General features: G+C 42.7%; 1 protein-coding gene across 1 annotated transcript; it reads right to left on the bottom strand.

The window, feature by feature from the left end:
• Nucleotides 1-1,347: 1,347 nt before the first annotated feature.
• On the bottom strand, nucleotides 1,348-18,845 carry LOC107300373 (septin-6). Its single transcript, XM_015829708.1, has 9 exons — nucleotides 18,738-18,845; nucleotides 11,449-11,644; nucleotides 10,525-10,711; nucleotides 9,393-9,554; nucleotides 8,722-8,818; nucleotides 8,005-8,173; nucleotides 7,702-7,834; nucleotides 6,678-6,868; nucleotides 1,348-1,526 (listed from the first exon to the last, which is right to left on the bottom strand). Exons 2-9 carry the CDS (start codon nucleotides 11,613-11,615, stop codon nucleotides 1,502-1,504), a joined length of 1,131 nt encoding a protein of 376 aa, XP_015685194.1. The 5' UTR covers nucleotides 11,616-11,644; nucleotides 18,738-18,845; the 3' UTR covers nucleotides 1,348-1,501.
• Between the last annotated feature and the right edge of the window lie 3,060 nt (nucleotides 18,846-21,905).

Here is a 21,905-nt window from a genome sequence, read left to right as displayed (position 1 = left end):
ACAATTGGGACCAGCAACTTGGTCATTAAATGAAGCGGTGGCTAAATAAAACTGTGACGGTGCCTAGGATCGGACTTCAGCTTTCCTTTGTTTTGCAGACCTGTGAAGGTCGTAAACGCAAGGACGGGTTGTGAAGGTATTGTCTCATCACCGTTGTCGCTGCAGTTACTAAATGAGGCAGCCGCTAAAGGAGGACTACCCCCTTTAGTAGATAAGACTGCCGATGTCTTGGGGTGAAGGGAAACGCATGAATGCACAATACAAACACAACATATATATTTCAAATCAATGCAAACATTCAGAGAAAAGCCAGGCAGAATTATAGAGCAAGACTCTATGAAGGAGTTCTTAAATTGGTCATCTTCTAAAACAAAACCACAACCTGTAATATATTTAGCATGGCCTTCCCCCCCCCCAAACAGCGAAGAAGCTACAGGCGACGAATCGCTTGCTCACTGTTGGAAAAAGTTCAGGAACATGAACTATTTTATTTTTCAGGAACCCAAATGTTAACTTAGAAACCCAGAATTGGATCTTAAATATCCTGGCTCTCATCTCCTCCTCCTTTTCATGTTTGGGGCAATGGAACAGCTTTGAGCAAAAAGGTGTACAGAGTCCCCTGTGGATTTTAGTCCACTAGTCATTGCCGACTTTAAGGGTGCTGCTCATCTCCATTTCAAGGCCACTGAGCCAGCATTGAACAAAGACATTTCCGTGGTCATGTGGTCACAGAGCACTGTTACCTTCCCACTGAAGTGGTACCTACTTGCATTTGCATGCTTTTGAACTACTAGGTTGGCAGGAGCTGAGATCAGGACAGGAGCTCACCCCATCGTGTGGTGCTCAGCACCTTAACCATTGACAAGCTCAGCGCCTTAACCATTGAGCTACCATGCCACCCCTAAAGGGGTGTAGTCCCATATCTAATTAAAAACTGCTTATAAACCCCAGTGGCTCATTAAGGGGCTTTATCCATGTAATTCCTGCTCCCACTTAAAAATAAACGAATAAAGGCAGCAGTGGGAAATAACACAACTTTTACCATAAAGAGTATTCAAGGGGTTTGTGTATCCAGATACTGCAAACAATTTTTTTTTGTTTGTTTATTCGCCACTCAACTAGATTTTGATGACAGGCTTGTGTTAATACCACAGCACATTCATCATTCCATCCCTTGCTGATGGACATCCGAAAATACAACATCAACCTTCAGTTTGTTAGCAATTTGCTTGACGAGTAAACTTGGTGGGCTTGTTTACAGGCAAACCTAGAGTGGGCATCCTAAACAATCCACAGTGTAGAAGAAAAGATATAAAATCGGTCTTTTATATCAGGCGCGCGCACCATGATACAGCCAAAGCAGCAAATCAAAATAAATGTAAATTGTTTGCGTGGAATATAAAAATGATATTCTGGAAGGCCCGTGAGATGACCATGGCTGAACGGGAGCGCAATAAATAAAGTGACGGTCGACATCCCAGATCAGTATATTCAAAGGGGATTACTCAGTACATAGCCAGGGGTTACTGTAAAAGAAGGGTAACGACAAAAGAAAACAAAAAAAAAGGAAAACAAAGAATAAAAACAAAGCATTAACCAGAATTGTTTCAATGTTTATTTTTCTTTTCTTTTTTTAAAAAAGCCTCCCATCGAAGATAAGGACAAGACCCCCCCCAAAGGGAAGTAACATTTGAGAACATGTGAGGGGATTTCGTTCATTCAGAATGATTTCAGTGCAATGGGTTTATTTCCGAGAAAACCAAGGTTTCAGATTTGAAGGGTTTCCAAGGATATTGAAAATATGAACATCCATTTGGTGGCGCGGCTGAGAAATATACCCTAAACCAGGAGTCTTCAAACTTGGCCCTTTTATGACTGGTGGACTTCAACTCCCAGAATTCCTCAGCCAGGCACATTGGCTGAGGAATTCTGGGAGTTGAAATCCACAAGTCATAAAAGGGCCAAGGGCCCTGCCCTAAACTATTCATCGAGCTGGTTGTTTGTCTAGTTCTACACTGAGGGTAGGGGACATTTAATCTCAAAATCAGGGGTCTCAAAACTTGGCAACTTTAAGATTTGTGGACTTCAACTCCCAGAATTCCCCATCCAGACATGCTCGTGGATTTCATGCTGGCTAGGGAATTCTGGGAGTTGAAGTCCACAAATCCTAAAGTGGTCAAGTTTGGAGACTCATGTTCTAGAGAATGGACCGATAGTTGGTCATGGGTGGCCTGTCCATCACCTTTATAGCTGGGACCACCGAGTAGGAAACATTTTACAATTATGGAAGACGTGGATTCGAGAACAAATATGAGAACAGGATACCAAATCCAAAGACAGAAAGACATTCAAATGGGCTTTCCCTCACACATATCTGTAGAGGCAATATCCTTGCTAGTAATGACATAGAACTTCCTCTTTCAAGTTATATTTCAATTAAAATCAAGGCTAATGGACGGAACAGCTGGAACATGCCAATGCTCTCTCTCTCTCTCTCTCTCTCTCTCTCTCTCTCTCTCTCTCTCTCTCTCTCTCTGGATTATGGTATTGATTATAGATTGGCTATAGACTCTAGTCAGGTGTAACTCAATGGTAAAATTCTGGCTTATACATTGAAGACCCAAGGTTCAACATTCAGGATGGAAAATGCTAAACACAGCTCCGGTTACATCTTCAAATTCCTATTGCTGCACTCATTGTGTTTGTAACAGTCAAGACGGAGAGAAAAACGAAAATCGGACAAAACTCTGCTTAAAAATATCCTATAAAGCTCTTCCAAAAACAAGCCAAGAGAAAAAGGAACTTTTTAGGCTCAATCCTTTTTTCTCTCTCTCCCTTTGGCTTAAGGAAATGCTGATGCTGGACATTTTGGAGACATCAGTCCTGAGAGAAACTGCAGGTCAACAGGATAAAAACAAATCAGTATTTGGAGCTTAGCTCATCAGAGCCAAAAAAGAATTGCCAAATTCTTTGACTCTTTTTGTATTCAGGAAAACAAAAAACCAGAAAAAAATGCAGAATATAAGAGGAAGATGCATTAGAAAGAAAAGGTACAGAGATGAAATGCATATTAATTTAAAATATGGATTTTTTTTTCTTGGGGAAAGGTCTACACAGGAAGCTTGAACTGAAAACAAACAACAGTAACCAAAAAGGATTAATATTTCTCTCAATTAATTTAGGCTAAATAAGGTTTGAACCAGAGATGGACAACGTATTTTGAATCCAGTGTCACTCTGGGAGATACCAGATGAGACAGCAAAACCCTTGGTTATATATTACATTCAAAGGTTTGTGTTTTATTGAAAATGAACATACAGTACGTATCAACTGTGATCTTCCTATTCTGGAACAAAATATAAATAGTTGACTAAAAAAACCTGACTTTAAGGCTTAATAACACTCTTAATGGGGGAAAAAATGACCGCAATGAACTAAAAACAATATTCATCTGTCTTTTAAACTCCTTGAGCCTGTAAGCTTATAAACCACCTAGCAATTTTTAAAAGGGATGCTTCACATTTAAGCTCTTGTAACACTGGCCAAGAAATGCAAATAAGCATCAACACAATTCTGGCATCGCCACAGTCTACTTGCCCATCTCTGGTATCTAAATTATAAGAGGAAAGGGAGAGAAATGGTTAGTTTTTGATTTTGTTTAAACATGCTTGAATTCTACCGCATTATATCTGCCACCTTTTTGCTGCCAGCAGATTGCAGCTGGCAGTTGAGGTGGAGGCAGGAGAACGCATGCGCCATGCAAAATTTCCTAGCCCAAATCAAAACTGGAATGGGAATGGCTGGAAAGGATCTCCCTGCCCTTTAAAAAGGAAGAACCAAGATGCCTTGTTCTCCAAGCCTTTGTTTGCCACCTATAATCTGAGCCTTCTTTGACCCACAACTAGCATGCTTCAGGGCTGAACGTGGCAACCCGCCAAAAGCAATTCAAAGCTTAACAAGGACTCACAATGTTTATCCAAGTTCCTCTCCAGCCCTGGGTTACATATTCTGAGACCAGGATAAACAAGTCTATTGTTTGGGCCCGTTTTTCACATTGCTGATGTGGTTCCTGAGGACAAACTGTTGGTTTTTCTCCTTTCTGCTCTTAGCTCGTCTTTCATTCTGGGCACAAACTATTCTGGAAGGGTCCTTTAAACCCCAGAAAAACTTGTTTAAATTACTATATCAGGCCCACCCATCGACTATTATAAAAGGTCCCCAGTGATTCAAGTAAGATTTCATCCTAAACAGCTGGAAGATATATTTTTTTCCCAAGTACTGGAAGGTTTAGTTATTGTTGGTTCTAACCAGCTTAGCCACTAAAGGCTAATAGCGCTATAAACAGCCCTCGACTTACGACTGCAATTGGGATCAGAATTTCTGTGGCTAAGCAAATTGGTTCTTAAGTGAATCACTATGGATAAGTGAATCTTGAGATCGTTAACAAATCTGGCCGGCTTCCTCATTGACTTTGCTTGTCAGAAGTCAGTTGAGGAAGTTGCTATTGCTTATGGCTATTGCAGAATGCTGCAACCATCGTAAATACATACCCAAATTTTGATCTCATGACTGTGGGGATGCTGCAATGATTGGAAGTCCCTTTTTTTCCCCAGTGCCATTTTTGTCTTCGAACTAATAGAATGTGTGGTAAGTTGGGGACGGCCTTTAATTTTTGCACCATGTGAATTTAACCTTATCCTATCCAGAATGAAGGGGAAAAAAAGTCCCTTTATGAACGTCAGTTACTGCGTTATGGAAACCAGCATCGGGCACCCCAAAAAAAAGGGGGGGGGAGGGAAGGAGGAAGGAACTGATGCATTTTGTAACAAAGATTTTAATACTTTTTTTTAAAAAAAAATGTAATACTTAAAAAAAAAAATCTTTGCGGCAGTCCAAATAGCCGATGTAGAAGGGAAAGGATCTTTTGCCTGCGTTCACCTTACTTAGAAGAAAGGGTGCGTGTGTTGATGAGGTCTGTGTGTTGGGAATGGCCAAAAATGCTAGGAGTCAGACGATTCAGGAGGCTTGTGTCTGGTTTGGCACAAGGTGTGTTTGTGGATCCCACTGCCTGGCCTTCTCGGTTTAGTCACAGCTTACCAGCACAAGGTGCCGTCATGCACCATGCATGCACCATGCAGCAAACAGCAGGGATTAACTGAAAAATAGCACACAAATGACAACTAAGAGGAAGGCAAATTTAGCACACTGAAAACGTAAGGGAAAAAGAAATAAAAGATTTTTTTAAAATAAGCCTTGATTTTTTTTTTCTCACATTACTTCAGCAGCGGGGGAAAAAAACTTAAAATAATTTTTGCAGGTAGCCATCTGGGGAAGACTTGGTGAAAGGGTAAAAATGGAGAAGTCGGGGAGATACTTCTATTTTTGAGAAGGCCCGCTTAGTTATCGTTTTGCAACACGATAAAGTTAGGAGGATCGGTGGATTTTATTTGGCCTGCTCAGTTCTCGTCCCCATATGTCAAGCATCAAATGGAAGCAATGACCCTGAAAGCAGTGTTGGTCCACCTTAGCAAGATTAAGATGTGTGGACTACAACTTCCATAATTCTGGCTGGGGAGTTCTGGAAGTTGAAGTCCATACATCTTAAAGTTGCTAAGATGGGAATTCTGAAGGTTGAAGTCCACACGTCTTGAAGTCGTTAAAGTAGACAACACTGTCTTACAGCTTCCGCCTCAGACTGAAGAGCGTTAGTGGCTCCAACTTTTCAAATAATGCAAACTGAGAGAGTTATTGTCTTCCTATATGACTGGGGCAAAAGCCACCTGTGTCCCTAAATGGGTGACTCTTTGAGGTGACAGAAGTCAATGGTCTGAGGAGAGTGAGGAGCACCTGGCTTTAAGGTCAAACTTCCTTTCATGAGGTGAGGTAAATCAGATGGAATCAACAGTGTCACTAGATGACACGGTTTAACTCCAACTTGTGTCTTTCTGACCAGCCAGTTCTGTAGGTTAGATGGGGCGGTTTTTATGATGGGAACCAATCATTTGGACTTCAGAGAACGTCCGCCATCTTTCAACTAGCAAAGCCCAAGAAACGTTGCTACCAGAGGATGGGAAATCGACTAGACCAGTGGTTCTCAACCTGTGGGTCGGGACCCCATTTGGGGTCGATTGACCATTTCACGGGGGTCGCCAAGCAAGGCTGTCTGCCATTTTTTTTGTCCGCCATTTTTTCCCCCCTTTTCCGGCGAGTGCCTTACCTCCCTTGGGCTGGGCCAGCTGGTGGTCGGCCTGCTCCGTCTCTGCCGCTTGCCAGCTATGCCTCGGCCGGCGCAGGGGGCGGAACCACGCATGCACGGCGCTCCCGGGCAGGGAAAGTCCTCGACTTACGACCGGTTGGGTAGTCCTCGACTTACGACCGGTTTAGTCCTCGACTTACGACCAGTTTAGTCCTCGACTTACGACCGGTTTAGTCCTCGACTTACGACCGGTTGGGGTCGCGGCATTAAAAAGGTTGAGAACCACTGGACTAGACATTGATTAAACTGGTTGAGGGACAACTCATGAGATCCTACCAATCTATCTATCCATACCCTGAACAGCCCAGCTCCCAAAGAGGATTTTGAAAAGAGGTAAGGCACGTTGGTACCCCAAGGGTGGTAAAATGACATCAACTGTGGAGAAAAACAAGGAGGGAAGAGGCCAAGGATGCCCACTTACTTTTTTCTCTCCTTGTCCCTTTTCAGTGTCTGTGAACCTCCTGCCTGCTGAGTCTGAGACTGAAGCAGTTCAGCAGCTGTCTTCCTCTGCTTAAACGCGTTGACTTCATCGTCCAGGGATTTCTTCTTATCTTCCAGCTTCTTCTTCTCATCCTGATGCAGTTTCTTCAGACGATCAAATTTCTCATGGAGCTGGAATAAGGGCACAAAGGCATACAAGTAGATCCAATTCTCAAGGGGAGATCCTTGGCAGAATCAGTGACATCTAGAGTTCATCCAGGAGCCAAGAGGTTCCTCAGAAACTTACGAGGGGCCTGGAATAAAGTGACCTGAAATACAGACAGTCCCAAAACACTTTAGGAAGAGAATTATGGGGTTCAGCCATCCCATGACTAACTTGCTTTGGGAAGAGATTGCACACGAGGGACAGAACCTTGAACAAAAAATGTGCAGCTTGGGGTGGAGCAGATCTGATGTTTGAATAGCCTGCTAACCAAAGTAGCTGAGACAGAGATACAGAAGTGATAACATCAAAGCTCAAGAGAAAACTTTGATTTAATTTAAATACTTCTCTGTGATAGCACAACTTGCCTTAAATCTCTCACAGTGATGTGGCATTCTGAGAAACCTCTCTCTGTCTGCCATTATATTCACAGATATTCTCTCTTTGCTTTGCATAGAGAAAAAAGAGTCTGCAAGAAAATAAGGATTGAAGACCCTACTCATTTAAAGCGGGGAACAGACCTCTGGGTGGTAAGACCTGAGATGTTGCTTTGGGGAGGATCCCACAAAACACTTAACGCAGGTGATGCTGTGAGATGTGCAGCTTGATTAAACGAAAGCTATCTTGTGGCAAAGAAAATAATGCGTTTAAAATCAGAAACCTCGCTCAGATCTAAACCGTTAGTCACCTCGGTCATGACTGATGCAGTACCAGTTCAGCCTCTCTGTGGACCCTCGTCCATTCAAGAGTCGCTTCAAAATGAGATGGGCAGCAAATACATTTAATCAGTCAATCAATTCACCTCTTTTTCAGCCTCTTTCAGCTCCGCTTCCTTTTCTTTCACCCTCTGGACAAACATCTGTCTCATTTCCTCTTCTTTCTTCTGAAGTTCTCCGAGAAATTCATTCCTTTTGGCCTCGTAGGTTTCTTGTAAACTACAGCAAGAAGGAGGGAGGGGCAACATTTGAACAAGAGGAAAAAAACCCAGCCCAATCAGTTTGAATCAGCTTGCAGCTCACGTAATCAAAAACCTATTCATCCTCTTGGTTTATTTTGGGAAAGCCCCCTCCTTCCACAGGTGCCCCTGATCTGGTTTAAACAATACCTGAATGGCTTGCTGTCTGGATCGGAATCCTTAAATCCCATTTCTTCCAGTTTACATCGCCGATATAATTCATAATGGCGCGTGTGGGTTTGTTCGCGAAGATCTTCCATGTTTACCCGGATCAACATCTCTCTGAGTTTTACAAAGTCACAGTGGGCTTCGTTTTCCACTGCATGGAGTAGATAAAAAGAGGGTGGCAGATCAGTGACTGGCTGGGGAATTCTGGGAGTTGAAGTCCATCTATCTTCAAGCTGCCAAGGTTGAGAAACACAATGACCCAATAACAGAATAACAGAGTTGAAAGGGACCTTGGAGATCTTCTAGTCTAATGCCCTGCTTAGGCAGGAAACCCTATGTCTTTTCAGACAAATGTTGTTCAATCCCTTCTTAAAAACCTCCAGTGTTGGAGCACCCACAACTTCTGGAGGCAGGTTGTTCGACTGATTAATTGTTTCCACTGATTAATTTCTCCTTAGTTCTAGAGTTGCTTCTCTCCCTGATCAGTTCCCATCCGTTGCTAATTGTTCTTTCCATCCAATGTTTCTTATTGAATAGAAACATGAGTCTAAAATTTATTACACAGGTGGGACGTTTTATGGAACCTTCTATTGTATATGAACCTATCTTGTTCAAGACCAGCTGCACATGATCAAGCTAACACAACAAACATTTTGTCAAGATGCCACCAAGATCTCTTGAACTAGCCACCTTACTTACCCTGCACAATCCCCCATGGATATTGACGTGCCTTCATCATTTTATTTCCTATCTTGACTTCTTCTGTGCTACCAATGATGGCAAAGGGTAAATGAGCCTGGAGCACCCCAAGAAAAACAGAGAATGCATCTTTAATATTAGATGACGTGTCAAGCATTTCCAGCAGGAACCACAATATTATCAAATGGGGGTGGATTTTATGGTTTATCCCAATTGCAAGAGACTACAGTAAGGTAATGCTTTACATACATGGTAAATCTGTAAATCGTACCTCTCTACTTGCATTTTATTTATTAATTTTTATTCATTCAATTTTTATAGTCGCCCAATTTCTATAGTTGCCCAACTGGCTTACAGTTCTAAAATTATAAAACTATTAAAACAAAAACAATAAAACAGTAAAAACATCCAGTAAACTTTAGTAGAGTTGTTGGTATTTTTATTCCCCCCCCCCCCTATTCATGTTATATCTATGTTCACTTAGTTATCTGATAATGTGTGCTAATTATAGTTCAGTAGTTCAAAACAAACTAAAATCAAAATCAATATTCTTTCAACACCATGGATGAAGGGAGGAACAATACAGAGGACAAGGCAGTCCTGCCTGAATCTTTTTTCCAAATGCAACATTTAATCCAGGAGCTATTATGGTTACTGCAGTATTATCTTACATTCATGGTTCCATTTATTTCTGACACAGATTCATCGTCAGTAGGGAACTGATAGATTTGCACCCCGTTGCTCACGAGTTCACTGGTGATCTTAATTTTGAATTTGGTCAGCTCGCTCTTGGAGATGGCATCGGATTTGGCAATAATAGGAATGATATTCACCTGCAGGAAATCCCAAAGGAGAAAAGAAGCATTCTGAACATTTAAATAACATCAAGTTGGACTGCATGAAAATCCCCAGAGCCATTTTGCCAAAATGTCAGGAGAGTGGAAGAAGGGATTCTCCTTTATATTTTCCTGGACTTTAAGATAGATAGATAGATGATAGATAGATAGATAGATAGATAGATAGATAGATAGATAGATAGATAGATAGATAGATAGATAGACAGACAGACAGACAGACAGACAGACAGACAGACAGACAGACAGACAGACAAGTAGATAGATAAATGATAGATAGATAGATAGATAGATAGATAGATAGATAGATAGATAGATAGATAGATTAATAGATAGATAGATAGATAGATAGATAGATGATGGATGGACAGGATACAGAGAGAGAGAGACAGAGACAGAGAGAGAGACAGAGACAGAGAGACAGAGAGAGAGAGGGAGAGAAGAATTAAAACTTAATAGGAAATATGCACAGTCATAATTCTTTATACAAGAGGCAAGATTTTGGTTAGTGATCTATTCCTTTTCCTTACATTTCTACCCAAAAATGGGATAGCATATGGTTGCAATTACCTTTACATGACACACACCCATTTGAGGTCTGCATGTCATGGATATTCGATGGCATAATCAGTTTTCCCATGCCACAGGTTGTCCAGTTCTGATTTAATTTAAGATTATCCATTCTGATAACCCAGTGTGGACTCTGCTGCTCTTATCTGATCATTCTCTGGGCTCAATCTTCCAATCTTTCTTCCCACAGAGCATCAGACATCCTTAAACTTGCTACCGGATTCTGTTCAAGCAGGACTGAATTAAGAGTTCTGCTCCCAAATCGTACAATCTCCAAACGAACCAATCTTGTATAGGAAGTATAGGAAGCGTCACAAGAAACCTCAGAAGTCACGTGAAGCGAGAGCATGAACAGGACCTTCTCCTCTGATGGCCTTACCTTACTGTCCAGTTTCTTCATGGTGACCAGATCCAGGGATTTCAGAGAATGTCCTGTGGGAGCGATGAAATACAAGCAAGCATGGACCCTGGAATCGTGGTAATTATGCAGCACCCGCTTAATTTTCAGCTCCTCTTGCAGATAGGCTTCAAATTGAGTATCGATGAATTCTACAATGGGTTTGTAGCTTCGTGGAGGAAAAAAACGGGGAAACAGAACACACGTTAATTCTTTTCCGGTGCTTCCTACATTAAAAAAAAAACAAAGCTTCTTTTGTGCAACTTCTTTCATCTGGTAATTCTCCAGATGGTTGGGTGACTATACCAGTCCCAGAATTCAAGACTGGACATCATTTCGCATGATTATAATGCCACCCACGTCCACTCCCTTTCCTGTTCAGCAATTCATCTGAACATCTGAACATCTAAGAGACCTGTCTGGATTTAGCCAACAAGGCATTACCAGATTTGGTTCTCAACCGTATAATGAAACAACAGAGTTGGAAGAGATCTTGGAGGTCTTCTAGTCCACCCCTCTGCCCATAACAGGAGACCCTATAGCATTTCAGACACGTGTTGTCCAATCTCTTCTTAGAAACCTCTAGTGTTGGAGCATCCACCATCTCTGAAGGCAAGCCTTTCCATTGGTTGATTGTTCTGACTCTCAGGAAATTCCTCCTTAGTTCTAGATTGCTTCTCTCCTTGATTAGTTTCCATCCGTTGTTTCTTGTTCTGTCTTCTGGGGCTTTGGAGAATAGATTGATCCCTTCTTCCTTGTGGCAGCCCCTCAAATATTGGAACGCTGCTATCGTGTCACCCCTAGTCCTTTTCTTCGTTAGACTAGACATACGTAGCTCCCCTCAAGATGAAACCATCCAGAAAATAAGCCCTGGTTTCTATTTCATCGTGGTCAAGGCCTGCTTACCTGTCCTCTTTGTTAATCTGATCACCAAAGCCCACCGTGCTGACAATGGTCAGCTTCAGATGAACGTTGCTTTCCTGCAAGTCGTAGGAACTGGATTTCAGCTGAACTCCCGGCTGGGAATGAGACGCTGGGTCTCCTTCAAACTTGGTGTTGAAGAGCGTGTCCATCAGGGTTGACTTCCCGAGGCCCGTTTCCCCTTGGAGAGGTGAAAAACACATATACTCACACATGTTTTATTTAAAAAGGAGTCTAAAGCGTACGCCAGGGGTAGTCAACCTTGGCTTTTTTATGACTCGTGGACTTCAATTCCCAGAATTCCTGAGCCAGCTTAGCTGGCTCAGGAATTCTGGGAGTTGAAGTCCACGAGTCATAAAAGAGCCAAGGTTGACTACCCCTGGCGTACGATGAAATCTAACAAATAATAGCAAATGCAGAGTGAACCAAAGAGCACATGTGATTTCCCCCCCTCCTTTCCAGTATTTACACAGGCTAAATATGTGATGAGAACATTATTTATTGGTACAGTATAGTTTACTTGAGCAGGAGAATACTTAATGCCTTAAGGAAGAAATTCTGAGATTTCCACCTCAATAAACAAAAATAAACAATCAGTATTTTAATTATGAGGTCCTTAGTGCTCTCTGCGCTTGTTTGCTTTCTTGCAGACATTTCATTACTGTACACTGATGATGTTACCTAGTTGGGTAATGAAACGTCTGCAAGAAAGCCAGAGAGCACCAAGGACCTCAGCAGTTGAACCCTCAGCTACAAATATTCTCTTCTATCGGTGGCTTAATAATAACCAAAACAAAAATGGTGTGCAGGATAAAGTGAGGACTTTTTTTTTTTTTAAATGCACTTCAGTTGAAAAAAAAATAAAAGGTTAGATTCTTCCTACTCCTCAAATTTGGAATCAAACCTATTTGGGTAGCTATGAGGCTCCATCAAACGCAAGCAAAATAAATTGTTATGGCAGGTTGTGTTTTTCTTCCCTACTTTTTTTTTTTTGTTAACACAATAATTCATTGACATACATTTCCTGCATCACAGAACAGGGCAGAATTTGCCCTCAAGCCATAGGGGGAGGTAGGGGACCTAATCTAGTCCAAATAGAAATGGCATTTCCAAGCACAGAGACACACACAAATGCACCTCAAAGCAGAGCAAAAAGGGAGGAAGGGCAGAAAAAGAAACACTGATGTATGGATTTTGGAAAAGGAGTTCGAAGACTGTGATAGAAGCATTCACATTTGGTTTTTTTAGTAACTATGTTCTTCATTATTTTTAGATTCGTTATACTTGCTGTTTTTTTTCATGCACATATACACACACGTAGAGAGGAGAATGTAATACTTCTTTTATTCAATAGCTCGTTTGCATCTGGCCTCAGGGATGCAGTAAACAAATTTGAATTTAGCAACGTGAAAAAAATATATTTTTCATATTTTCTTTTAAGACAACCTCACCTCTCTCAGCCCTGGTGTGAGCTCCCAGCCTTTTGCAAAACCGACACATTCGACATTACACAAAATGATTGTCGCTATTAGCAATTCAGCAATTAAAAGCCATCCTTCCAGTGAGCTCTAGAAATGATTTTTACCCGGCTGTAGAGAAACAAAGTGGCACTTATAACCATCTAATTGATGAAAGCAAAAATGCCAAGGCAACACAGGAAGAAGCAGAATACAGGTATATCATAAAAAAAAAAAGATAATCCTCCATCTGGGTATAATCCGTAGCTTTTCAGAAGAATTTCCTTTTTTAGGTTATTTTTTTCTCCCTGCAAAGCCGAGGAAGAGGCAGGATCCACTTTCAGGAGAAATACTGAGCAGTGGGGAAGGGTGGAGGAGAGCCAAGAGGCAGGCACAGATTTACCCCTAAGATCTGCGAGAGTCTTTGTGCAGACATGAGAAATAAGAGCTCAAGACAAATACCGAGAGAGAGGAAAAATGTCTAGAGAGATCATTCTCAATCATCTAGGATGTGATGGTCCTTTTTCCAAAAGGCAACTGGACTTTCTTGGGGGTTTTTTTTTCCTTTGAAAACATTTGGCTTCTTATTCAAGAAGCTTCTTCAGTTCAGTGCCAGGAGAGACTGGGTCTCTAGCACTGATGATGTTACTTAGTTGGGTCATGAAACGTCTGCAAGAAAACCACCAGGTTCAGAGAGCACCAAGGAACATACGGTCCTCCTCCTCCTCCTCCTCCTCCTTCTCTGCCACCAGTCCTCCTCCTCCTCTTCCCTCTTTTCCTCCTCTTTCTTCTCCCCCCCTTCTTCTAGCACTGATGGTGTTACCTAGTTGGGTCATGAAACGTCTGCAAGAAAACCACCAAGTTCACAGAGCACTAAGGACCATACGGTCCTCCTCCTCCTCCTTCTCTGCCACTGGTCCTTCTCCTCTTCCCCCTCTTCCTCCTCTTTCTTCTCCCCCCCTTCTTCTAGCACCGATGGTGTTACCTAGTTGGGTCATGAAACATCTGCAAGAAAACCACCAAGCTCAGAGAGCACCAAGGACCATACGGTCCTCCTCCTTCTCTGCCACCAGTCCTCCTCCTCTTCCTCCTCTTCCCCCTCTTCCTCCTCTTTCTTCTGCCCCCCTTCTTCTAGCACTGATGGTGTTACCTAGTTGGGTCATGAAATGTCTGCAAGAAAAACACCAAGTTCACAGAGCACTAAGGACCATACGGTCCTCCTCCTTCTCTGCCACTGGTCCTCCTCCTCTTCCCCCTCTTCCTCCTCTTTCTTCTCCCCCCCCTTCTTCTAGCACCAATGGTGTTACCTAGTTGGGTCATGAAACGTCTGCAAGAAAACCACCAAGCTCAGAGAGCACCAAGGGACCCAAAGATCAACTCAGAGCTATCAATGTTCTCTTTTATCGGTACCTCCACATCTAGACAGCCTATGTTTTGCCCAACAAATGTCAACAGTCCATCAATCCAATCCTGTCCTTACCCTACGCCTACCCAGAAGGGTTTGATTCCAGTAAACCATCCAATTGTTTGCTCTGTTACCGATTTATCCTTTGAAACAGGCTATCTCTGGTTTCTGCTAGCATGGATTGGCAAAGATTTCTATCTCAGAAGCTAAACAGATGACTATATTGGACAAGTTGAGACAACCAGTTGATAAAATAAACAGGTTTCCTGCATCCTTTCCAAGGGCAATTTTTCTGTAAAATCTCCTTCCATCAAAAGAACCAAAAACATCACGAGATTTTGATGACGTGCAAATCCGCATCACCCCTTACAAAGTGGTGCATTTTACACGAGGCGCCACTCCTGATCCCAAATTAGAATTTCTTTGTTGCTTTTTAAGGAAACCCATCAGCCGATCCAGTGTCGCTTTCCCACAGAATATTCTGAGCTTTTTCTCTTAAGGGAAAGAATTTTCTTCCAGTTTTAGCTTTCTGTCTCCAGGATAGGAGGAGGAGAAAAAAAAAAACGGAGGGGGAAAAACATAGACTATATATCTTTATTTCTGATTCATTTTCTTCTTTCTCTCCAAAGCTATGCCACTGTGCTTACAGTGATATCATTGAAGATTACACCTGAAATGTTCCTTTTTTTAAAAAACAAAAAATGACATAGGAGTGTGCGTAATTTTTTTTTAAGGCTCTGGAAAATATAAATATTTTGAGCGGCAACATTAAGAGGTTCTGGGACCTGCAGTAAAAAGCACACAATGCCTGGACCGAAACAGCAGAAGAGTTGGGTGGAATTCAGCATTTTGTCACTTTTTTTTTTTTTTTGAATTTCAACTTGCTCTTGTCAAGATATGTCATCTCTGGGCCTACAGCCAGGAAGCGGGAACGGCTCTTTAATGAGCTACGGATTTCCTGCAACCCAATCCAGAAATTGGGCTTTGGGGAGGACGCAGAACACATTAAATTGCCCGAGGAAACAGCCGTAATCATCGCTTTCAAACGGAAAAAGTTTCCTGGAACCAAAACGGCGGAGACAGATCCCCGTTTCGGTGTAACCCCATCCGGGAATGGAGCCCAGCCAAGCTTCCTGATGGCGAACTGTCCCAGGTTGAATAGGCCATCCTTCACAGCTGGCCGAAACCGAGCGGATCTTTTCCAAGAATCGAATTAAAAAGCCGCTTTTTCGGACAAAGGGCGGCCGTAGAAATATGGGAGATAGGAAATAAGAACTTTCTTTGTAGAAATAAGAACTGTTTGTTTGTAATACATAAATGGGAGACCCTGAGCCCAGATGAGCAAGTGGAAAGAATTCCTGTCTTGGAACATTAAGAACTGCACCCGAACTTCCAAAGCAGCCAAACTGAACTGCAAACACATCCAGATTTGACATTACCATTTCCTTTTCATTGAAATAAAAGCAGTTAGGTAACGTTCTTTGCAAAAAGTCTGCTTTTTTCCTGGGGAAGGAATGAGAGAGAAGCTGATAAAGGCAGAGAGAGGAGGGGAGGGAGGAGGAAGGAGGAGGAAGGGAGGAAGAGAGGGATAGAAGGAGAGAGGGAGGGAGGGAGGGAGGAAGGGAGGGAGGAGGAGAGAGAGAAGAGGAAGGAGGAGGAGGAGGAGGAGGAGGAGGAGGGGAGAGAAGGAGGGAGAGAAGGAGGGGGAGAGAGAGAGAGGAGGAAGGAGGAGGAGGAGGAGGGAGAGAGAGAGAGAGAGAGAGAGAGAGAGAGAGAATGTTTCTATGAACTTGCCCCAGGGATAAATCTCACTCAAATCAATTGTTTACTTCCTTTATTTGTTTGTTCATTCGTCCAATTTCTATTCTTTCATTCATTCAATCAATCAGTGACCCTTGGTAGTTCACAGTTCTAAAAACTTAAAAAAAGGTTAAACCTAAAAAAAAATTAAAACAATAAAAGCATCCAAAGTAAATATATACATCGTATGTATTTATTTGATTTCTACAGATTTATTTTCTTATTTGCCTCTTCGTTCATTCGTTCATTGATTATTTATTTATTCATTTACTGAGGACATTTATTTGATTTCTTCTGTCTATTTCACCTTCCACCCAAAGAGTTTAAAAGGGGGGGGTGTCCTAGATATTCTTCCTCCACAACAGGAACACCTCAGGTCCTCAGTCATTCCCCCCCCAACAATGACCTCCAGCCTCTTTGAACATCATCCAGTCATTGCTGTGTCAAAATTTCAATTCATGTAGACAGACTTTACTAGGTCATGTCAACAATGGCTGGACGTGGCTGTGAAGATTCTGTAAGTTACTGGTGTGGAAACTATCTTACTGTCAGGCACAAAGAGTCAGGACCATCCGTGAGACTGCAGCACACAAGATTTATTCAAAAATCTAGTCAACTAAAGTTCTGAGCTTGGTGGTTTTCTTGCAGATATTTCATTATCCAAACTAGGTAATATCATCAATGCTGGTGATGTTAGCTAGTTTGGGTAATGAGAGGTCTGCAAGAAAACCACCAAGCTCAGAGGGCACCAAGGACCCCACAGTTCCAGTAGTAGTTCTCCTCCTCCTCCTCCTCCTCCTCCTCCTCCTCCTCTCTCCCTCCTCCACTCCATTCTAGTGTTACCTAGTTGGGTAATGAAAGGTCTGCAAGAAAACCACCAAACTCAGAGAGCACCAAGGACCCCACAGTTCCAGTAGTTCTCCTCCTCCTCCTCCTCTCCCTCCTCCACTCTATTCTAGCACTGATGATGTTACCTAGTTGGGTAATGAAACATCTGCAAGAAAACCACCAAGCTCAGAGAGCACCAAGGACCCCTCAATTCAACCCTGCGCTACAAATATTCTCCTTTATTGGCAGTAAATTGGCGCCAGAGAAGGGTCAATGGAATTCAAGTTGGATTGGACTTGGGACTGCAGGTGGGAACGTAATTCCTCTAAGCTGATGACGTGCTTAACTCCATCCCCAGCTCTGCCTGCTTTTCTTCTCCATTCCTCAGCTTCGTGGCAAAATGGAAATGGAGAAATGGCTCCCTTCCGGGCTGTTTCAAACACTGTATTGTGTTGTCTCTCATCTTCTCTGCTGCTCAGCTCATTTGCCCTTGTTCTTAATCTCTCACCTGCAATATGTAGCTCTACCCTCTACTTCAGAGCTGCTATTTCGATTATAATGATCATAAATGCCAAGTACTCAATAAATGTAAAGCATGGATATTAAAGTGCAGAGGTTTATGTGGATATTCTTATAAATAGATGATTCATAAGACCAAGTTAATGTTTTGAGAGCTATGACGAGCTCTCTTTGTTCTTAATATAGCAATATCCACATGGACAATTTCTTTTCATTAAATGTCCTACACGGGCATTACTCTCCATCTACAGCAAAATTCCACATTAATGCACCAGTGGTATATTAGAGGTCATAACTGAAACCCAGTCATCACAGCCATTTGTTCTCTTTCAAAATATCCCAAACAAGATTGACAATATACTGCCAAACATGGAAATGAACAAAACGTTGATGGCAATAACTCAATCAATGGGAAGACAATTCGTCATCTACATAAACTTTACAGAAGGAACCCACAGAGAATTTACAACTTTGTCTCATGGGGAGTGTAGCTAATTGTCTTCACCCCACTTAAAGTTGCAAATGGCATAATTTATTGTTTTGTATTATTCCAATCAAGGAACTACCAATTCAGTCAAACAGCAAACAACAGCCTAAACATGGAACCACCAAGATCATTCCCACCAACAGCGCCAGGGTAAGTTACAAGAATATAAGCAGAGAGAAAGCCCTACTCCCTTCTAGCACTGATGATGTTACCTAGTTGGGTCATGAAACGTCTGCGAGAAAGCAACCAAGCTGAGAGAGCACCAAGGACCCCACTTTTCTTTAGCTCTTTACTTAATATGAACCCTACTAGAGTAATAGACATTGACGCAACGAACATGAATTAGGGCAAACTCTGGGAGGTCTTGGAGAACGGGGGGAAGGAGGCATGCTTTGGTCCATGGGGGTCGTGAAGAGTCGGACACAATTTAGCAACTGAATAACAAAACAACAACAAAATAGTAGTTGCCCTCAGAGCTAGACACATTCAATCTCTGCCTCTTTGCAGTTTCTGCTCTCTTTGTCCAACCGTATGAGAGCTGGTCCTATCCTTTCCTGTCCACTCAGTCTTAATCATCTTGTAGAACAGGACCAGAAGCCAACACCGAAAACATATCCAAGGCGGATCAAAGGAGTATTGTCTCAGCCCTGTTTATCTATTCTACAGGGAGCTGCAGAGGAATTCACATTTAGCACGGAATTTCCCCAAAATGGAAGTGGCGGCCCCTGGAAGGTGGGGCCGAAGAGAGGAGAAAATAAAATTTTAAAGTCCTACTCACCCACACAGAGGATGTTGAAAGAGAAACCATGGCCAACCGATTTGTTAACCAGCTGGTCAGGCAAGCTATCGAATCCGACATGGCCAGAAAGAGGAACAGTTCGACAACCTTCACCCTAAGATGGTCACAAAAAGGATGCACATTAATGTTAAGTCTCAGTGGTTCAACGTTTTAGATACTGAACATTCTGAGTTTTGGGGTAGATGTTGACTCCTTCAAAGTCCATATTGCTGGACTCTTTTGCTCTTCCTGAATTCCATATACATGCTAGAACAATATTATGCTCTGGCAGAAGAACAGAGGAGAAAAGCTATGGGAAATTTGCCTTGGGGGGCAGGAGCAGGGTCCAGAGTTGAGAAACACGTCACAAGAGCGATAGCATCACACCCTTTAAAGACTAACTGACCTGGAGCAACTTCTGGTAACTTTCTTGCCATGTTCATTTGGCCAATGTCAGTAAGCTCCAAAGCCTAACTTCCACCTAGTAGCTGGAGGGGAGAAGATTCCCAAGAACGGATCTACGGAGACACGGATCTTCCGCATAGCAGGAATGTCCACAGGACGTGGCCAAAAATGTTGCAATGGAAGCTCTGTCTCATTTTTATGTGCGCATCAAAAGCCATGTTTTCGTCATGTAGTCCTGGCCACTTTGAGGTTTTAGATCAGAAATCCCCAATCTTTTGGGCACCGGGGACCGGTTACCTGGAGAGAGGTTTTTCCGTGGACGGAGTGCGTGGTTTTGTGTGCTGCCTGCATCCCGTGGACGGGGCTTTGCTTGTTTGTGCAGACAGGTTGCTGGCATGCTGCGGCCCGGTATTGATCCATGGCCCAGTGGTTGGGGACTCCTGTTTTAGACCATAACCTATGGACCCCCTTGCAAGTGCATTTGTCAACGATTTCTATCCTTAGGAAAAAAAATCCGTTCAACCACCAGGTTTCAGCCCATCAAACTGGACTACAGGATGCAAAAGGAGTTTGCCGTTTTGTGGGTCACGGCTGGAGTTTGGGTTGAGCCAGGCTAAAAGAGCAACTTTGAGCTCTTTTTTCAATTCTGCGAAAGGACCTGATCAGAAATGGGAATGAGGTGGGCCATTTGTAACAAGGATAGCCCTTTCCGTGCTCTTTTGCATTCATAAATCACAAACGCAATGCCTGTGAACAAAACATTGCCTCCAGCATCAAGGAAAGGGGTGCACTTCCTGTCGTGGGAAAGTTTTATCAGCCCCCCCCACACACACTATTTCTGCTGCCCTACGAAGGAGATTCATCATCATGTAAGCGTGTCGCTGCAACTTTAAAATTGATGCACAGGAAATTCAGAAAGAACCAAGACTGTTTTTTCAAACTTGGCAAATTTATGATGGGTAAACTTCAACTCCCAGAATTCTGGGAATTGTAAGTCCACCCATCTTCCAATTGCCAAAGCTGAAAAACACTGCTTTAGAGTATTGGATCACCCACTTGCCTACCCTAATTGTTTCCCTTTCTGTCTGCAAAAAGTCCATGATTAAATTCTACGGAGGGAAAAACAAAAAAAGAACAGGAGAAGTGACTGTTAGGAAAGAAAGAAAGAGCTGGTATGGTTTTCCCTGCTAGCCAGGAAGCTTGCTGTAAGGTGCATTTACTGGAAAATATATCCAATTATAAGAGACCAATTACAAAGGTTCCTGCTGCGGTAATTAGCACCTCTCTGCATTTTTCAATCTTCAGAGCAGCGCCAAATAAACGGAGTTTTTGTCCACACACAGAAATGCAGCAGATTCAAAAATCACCCCTTGAAGCCTGAGAAAGCAAAGGGTTCGTTTTAGGCGGGGCATAAAAAATCAGTTATTTTTTTTTCCAGTGAATGCTTCACCTCTTCGTTAACGTCTAATGGGATCCTGTACCTCAACCGTCCCCGAACCTGAAAGCTCACAAACATGTCGGTTTTGCAACCTCCGCTTTTTCTGTGCAGACTAGGAAATCTGGAGGGATGTTAACACCCACACATCTGGCGAGGGGCAGGTGAGGGATGGCTGCCTTTGCTGTGGGAAGCTGCTGAAGCCTGCAAGGGTTTGTTTCGAGTGGAGCAAGCATGAAACTCACTTCCTGTGAGTGAGGTTTCCTGTTTGCCTGTGGTTGCTCTCTCTCTCCCTTCAAAAAAGCAGTGAACAGTTTGCCGTAAACTCTAATAATCAATGGATATAGAAAAGTCAAGTTTTCCTCACCCAAACTCAACTCCTGGCCTAAACAAATGTTTTTCTGGCACAATCTTTCTTTCTTTCTCTTTCTTTCTTTCTTTCTTTCTTTCTTTCTTTCTTTCTTTCTTTCTTTCTTTCTTTCTTTCTTTCATTCCGCTCCTTCCCTCCTTCCTCCCTCCCTTCCTTTCTTCATTCTCCTTTTTTCCTTTTCCTTCCTTCCCTTCCTTTTCCTCCCTCCCTCTCTTTTCCTTCCTTCCTTCCTTCCTTCCTTCCTTCCTTCCTTCCTTCCTTCCTTCCTTCCTTCCTTCCTTCCTTCCTTCCTTCCTTCCTTCCTCCCAGATAGGCGTCCTGGAGTAGACACTGATTTTGGTCAACTTGGGAAATGTTCAGCTGAAGGCCAAGCGCCACCAATATCGTACTGCCAGCAGTGAGGGGTATAATCCGATCCTTTTGTCTTTATCCATTTTCGGTGACTCACTCATTCGGTATCCGAGAGGAATCAGTTTAGGATTTTCAATAAAAGCCCTTGACACACACACACAAAAAAAAATAGAGGCGATGAGATACGCGGGGATGTTTTCGAACATTTTCCCCAACTGTGCCAAGCTAGGAGACAGAGATGAAACGATGCCAACTTTATCCCTGGCACTTGAGGAGACTTCTGCATAGAGACTGGGTGGCCCTAGAAAGTTTAATTATCCATCAGAAGAAAGGGCAGCTTTGAGGCCCTTGAGAGGAAGAACTGAGATTCGTAGGAAGAGTAAAGAACAATGTAAACATTAATAATTGCAGCAGAAAGGAACTGACTGGATGGTCAGGAGCAGTTTGGCCATTTCAACTACTGTTGACCTAGCACTGTCTTCCAGAATCCAAGTAGACCACAAGAAAGTTCTCCAAATCACCTTTACAAGAAGTAAAGAGTGGAAGCTCCTTAGAGATCCAACCTAGAAGAAAGGAGAATTCTCTTGATGGTGAGAGCAATTAACCA

Source organism: Protobothrops mucrosquamatus, unplaced genomic scaffold (genome assembly GCF_001527695.2).
Source record: "Protobothrops mucrosquamatus isolate PMUCROS unplaced genomic scaffold, P.Mucros_1.0 scaffold6820, whole genome shotgun sequence".
NCBI lineage: Eukaryota > Metazoa > Chordata > Lepidosauria > Squamata > Viperidae > Protobothrops > Protobothrops mucrosquamatus.
The sequence above is the reverse complement of the archived record's forward strand: the minus strand, read 5'-3'. Positions and strand labels throughout refer to the sequence as shown.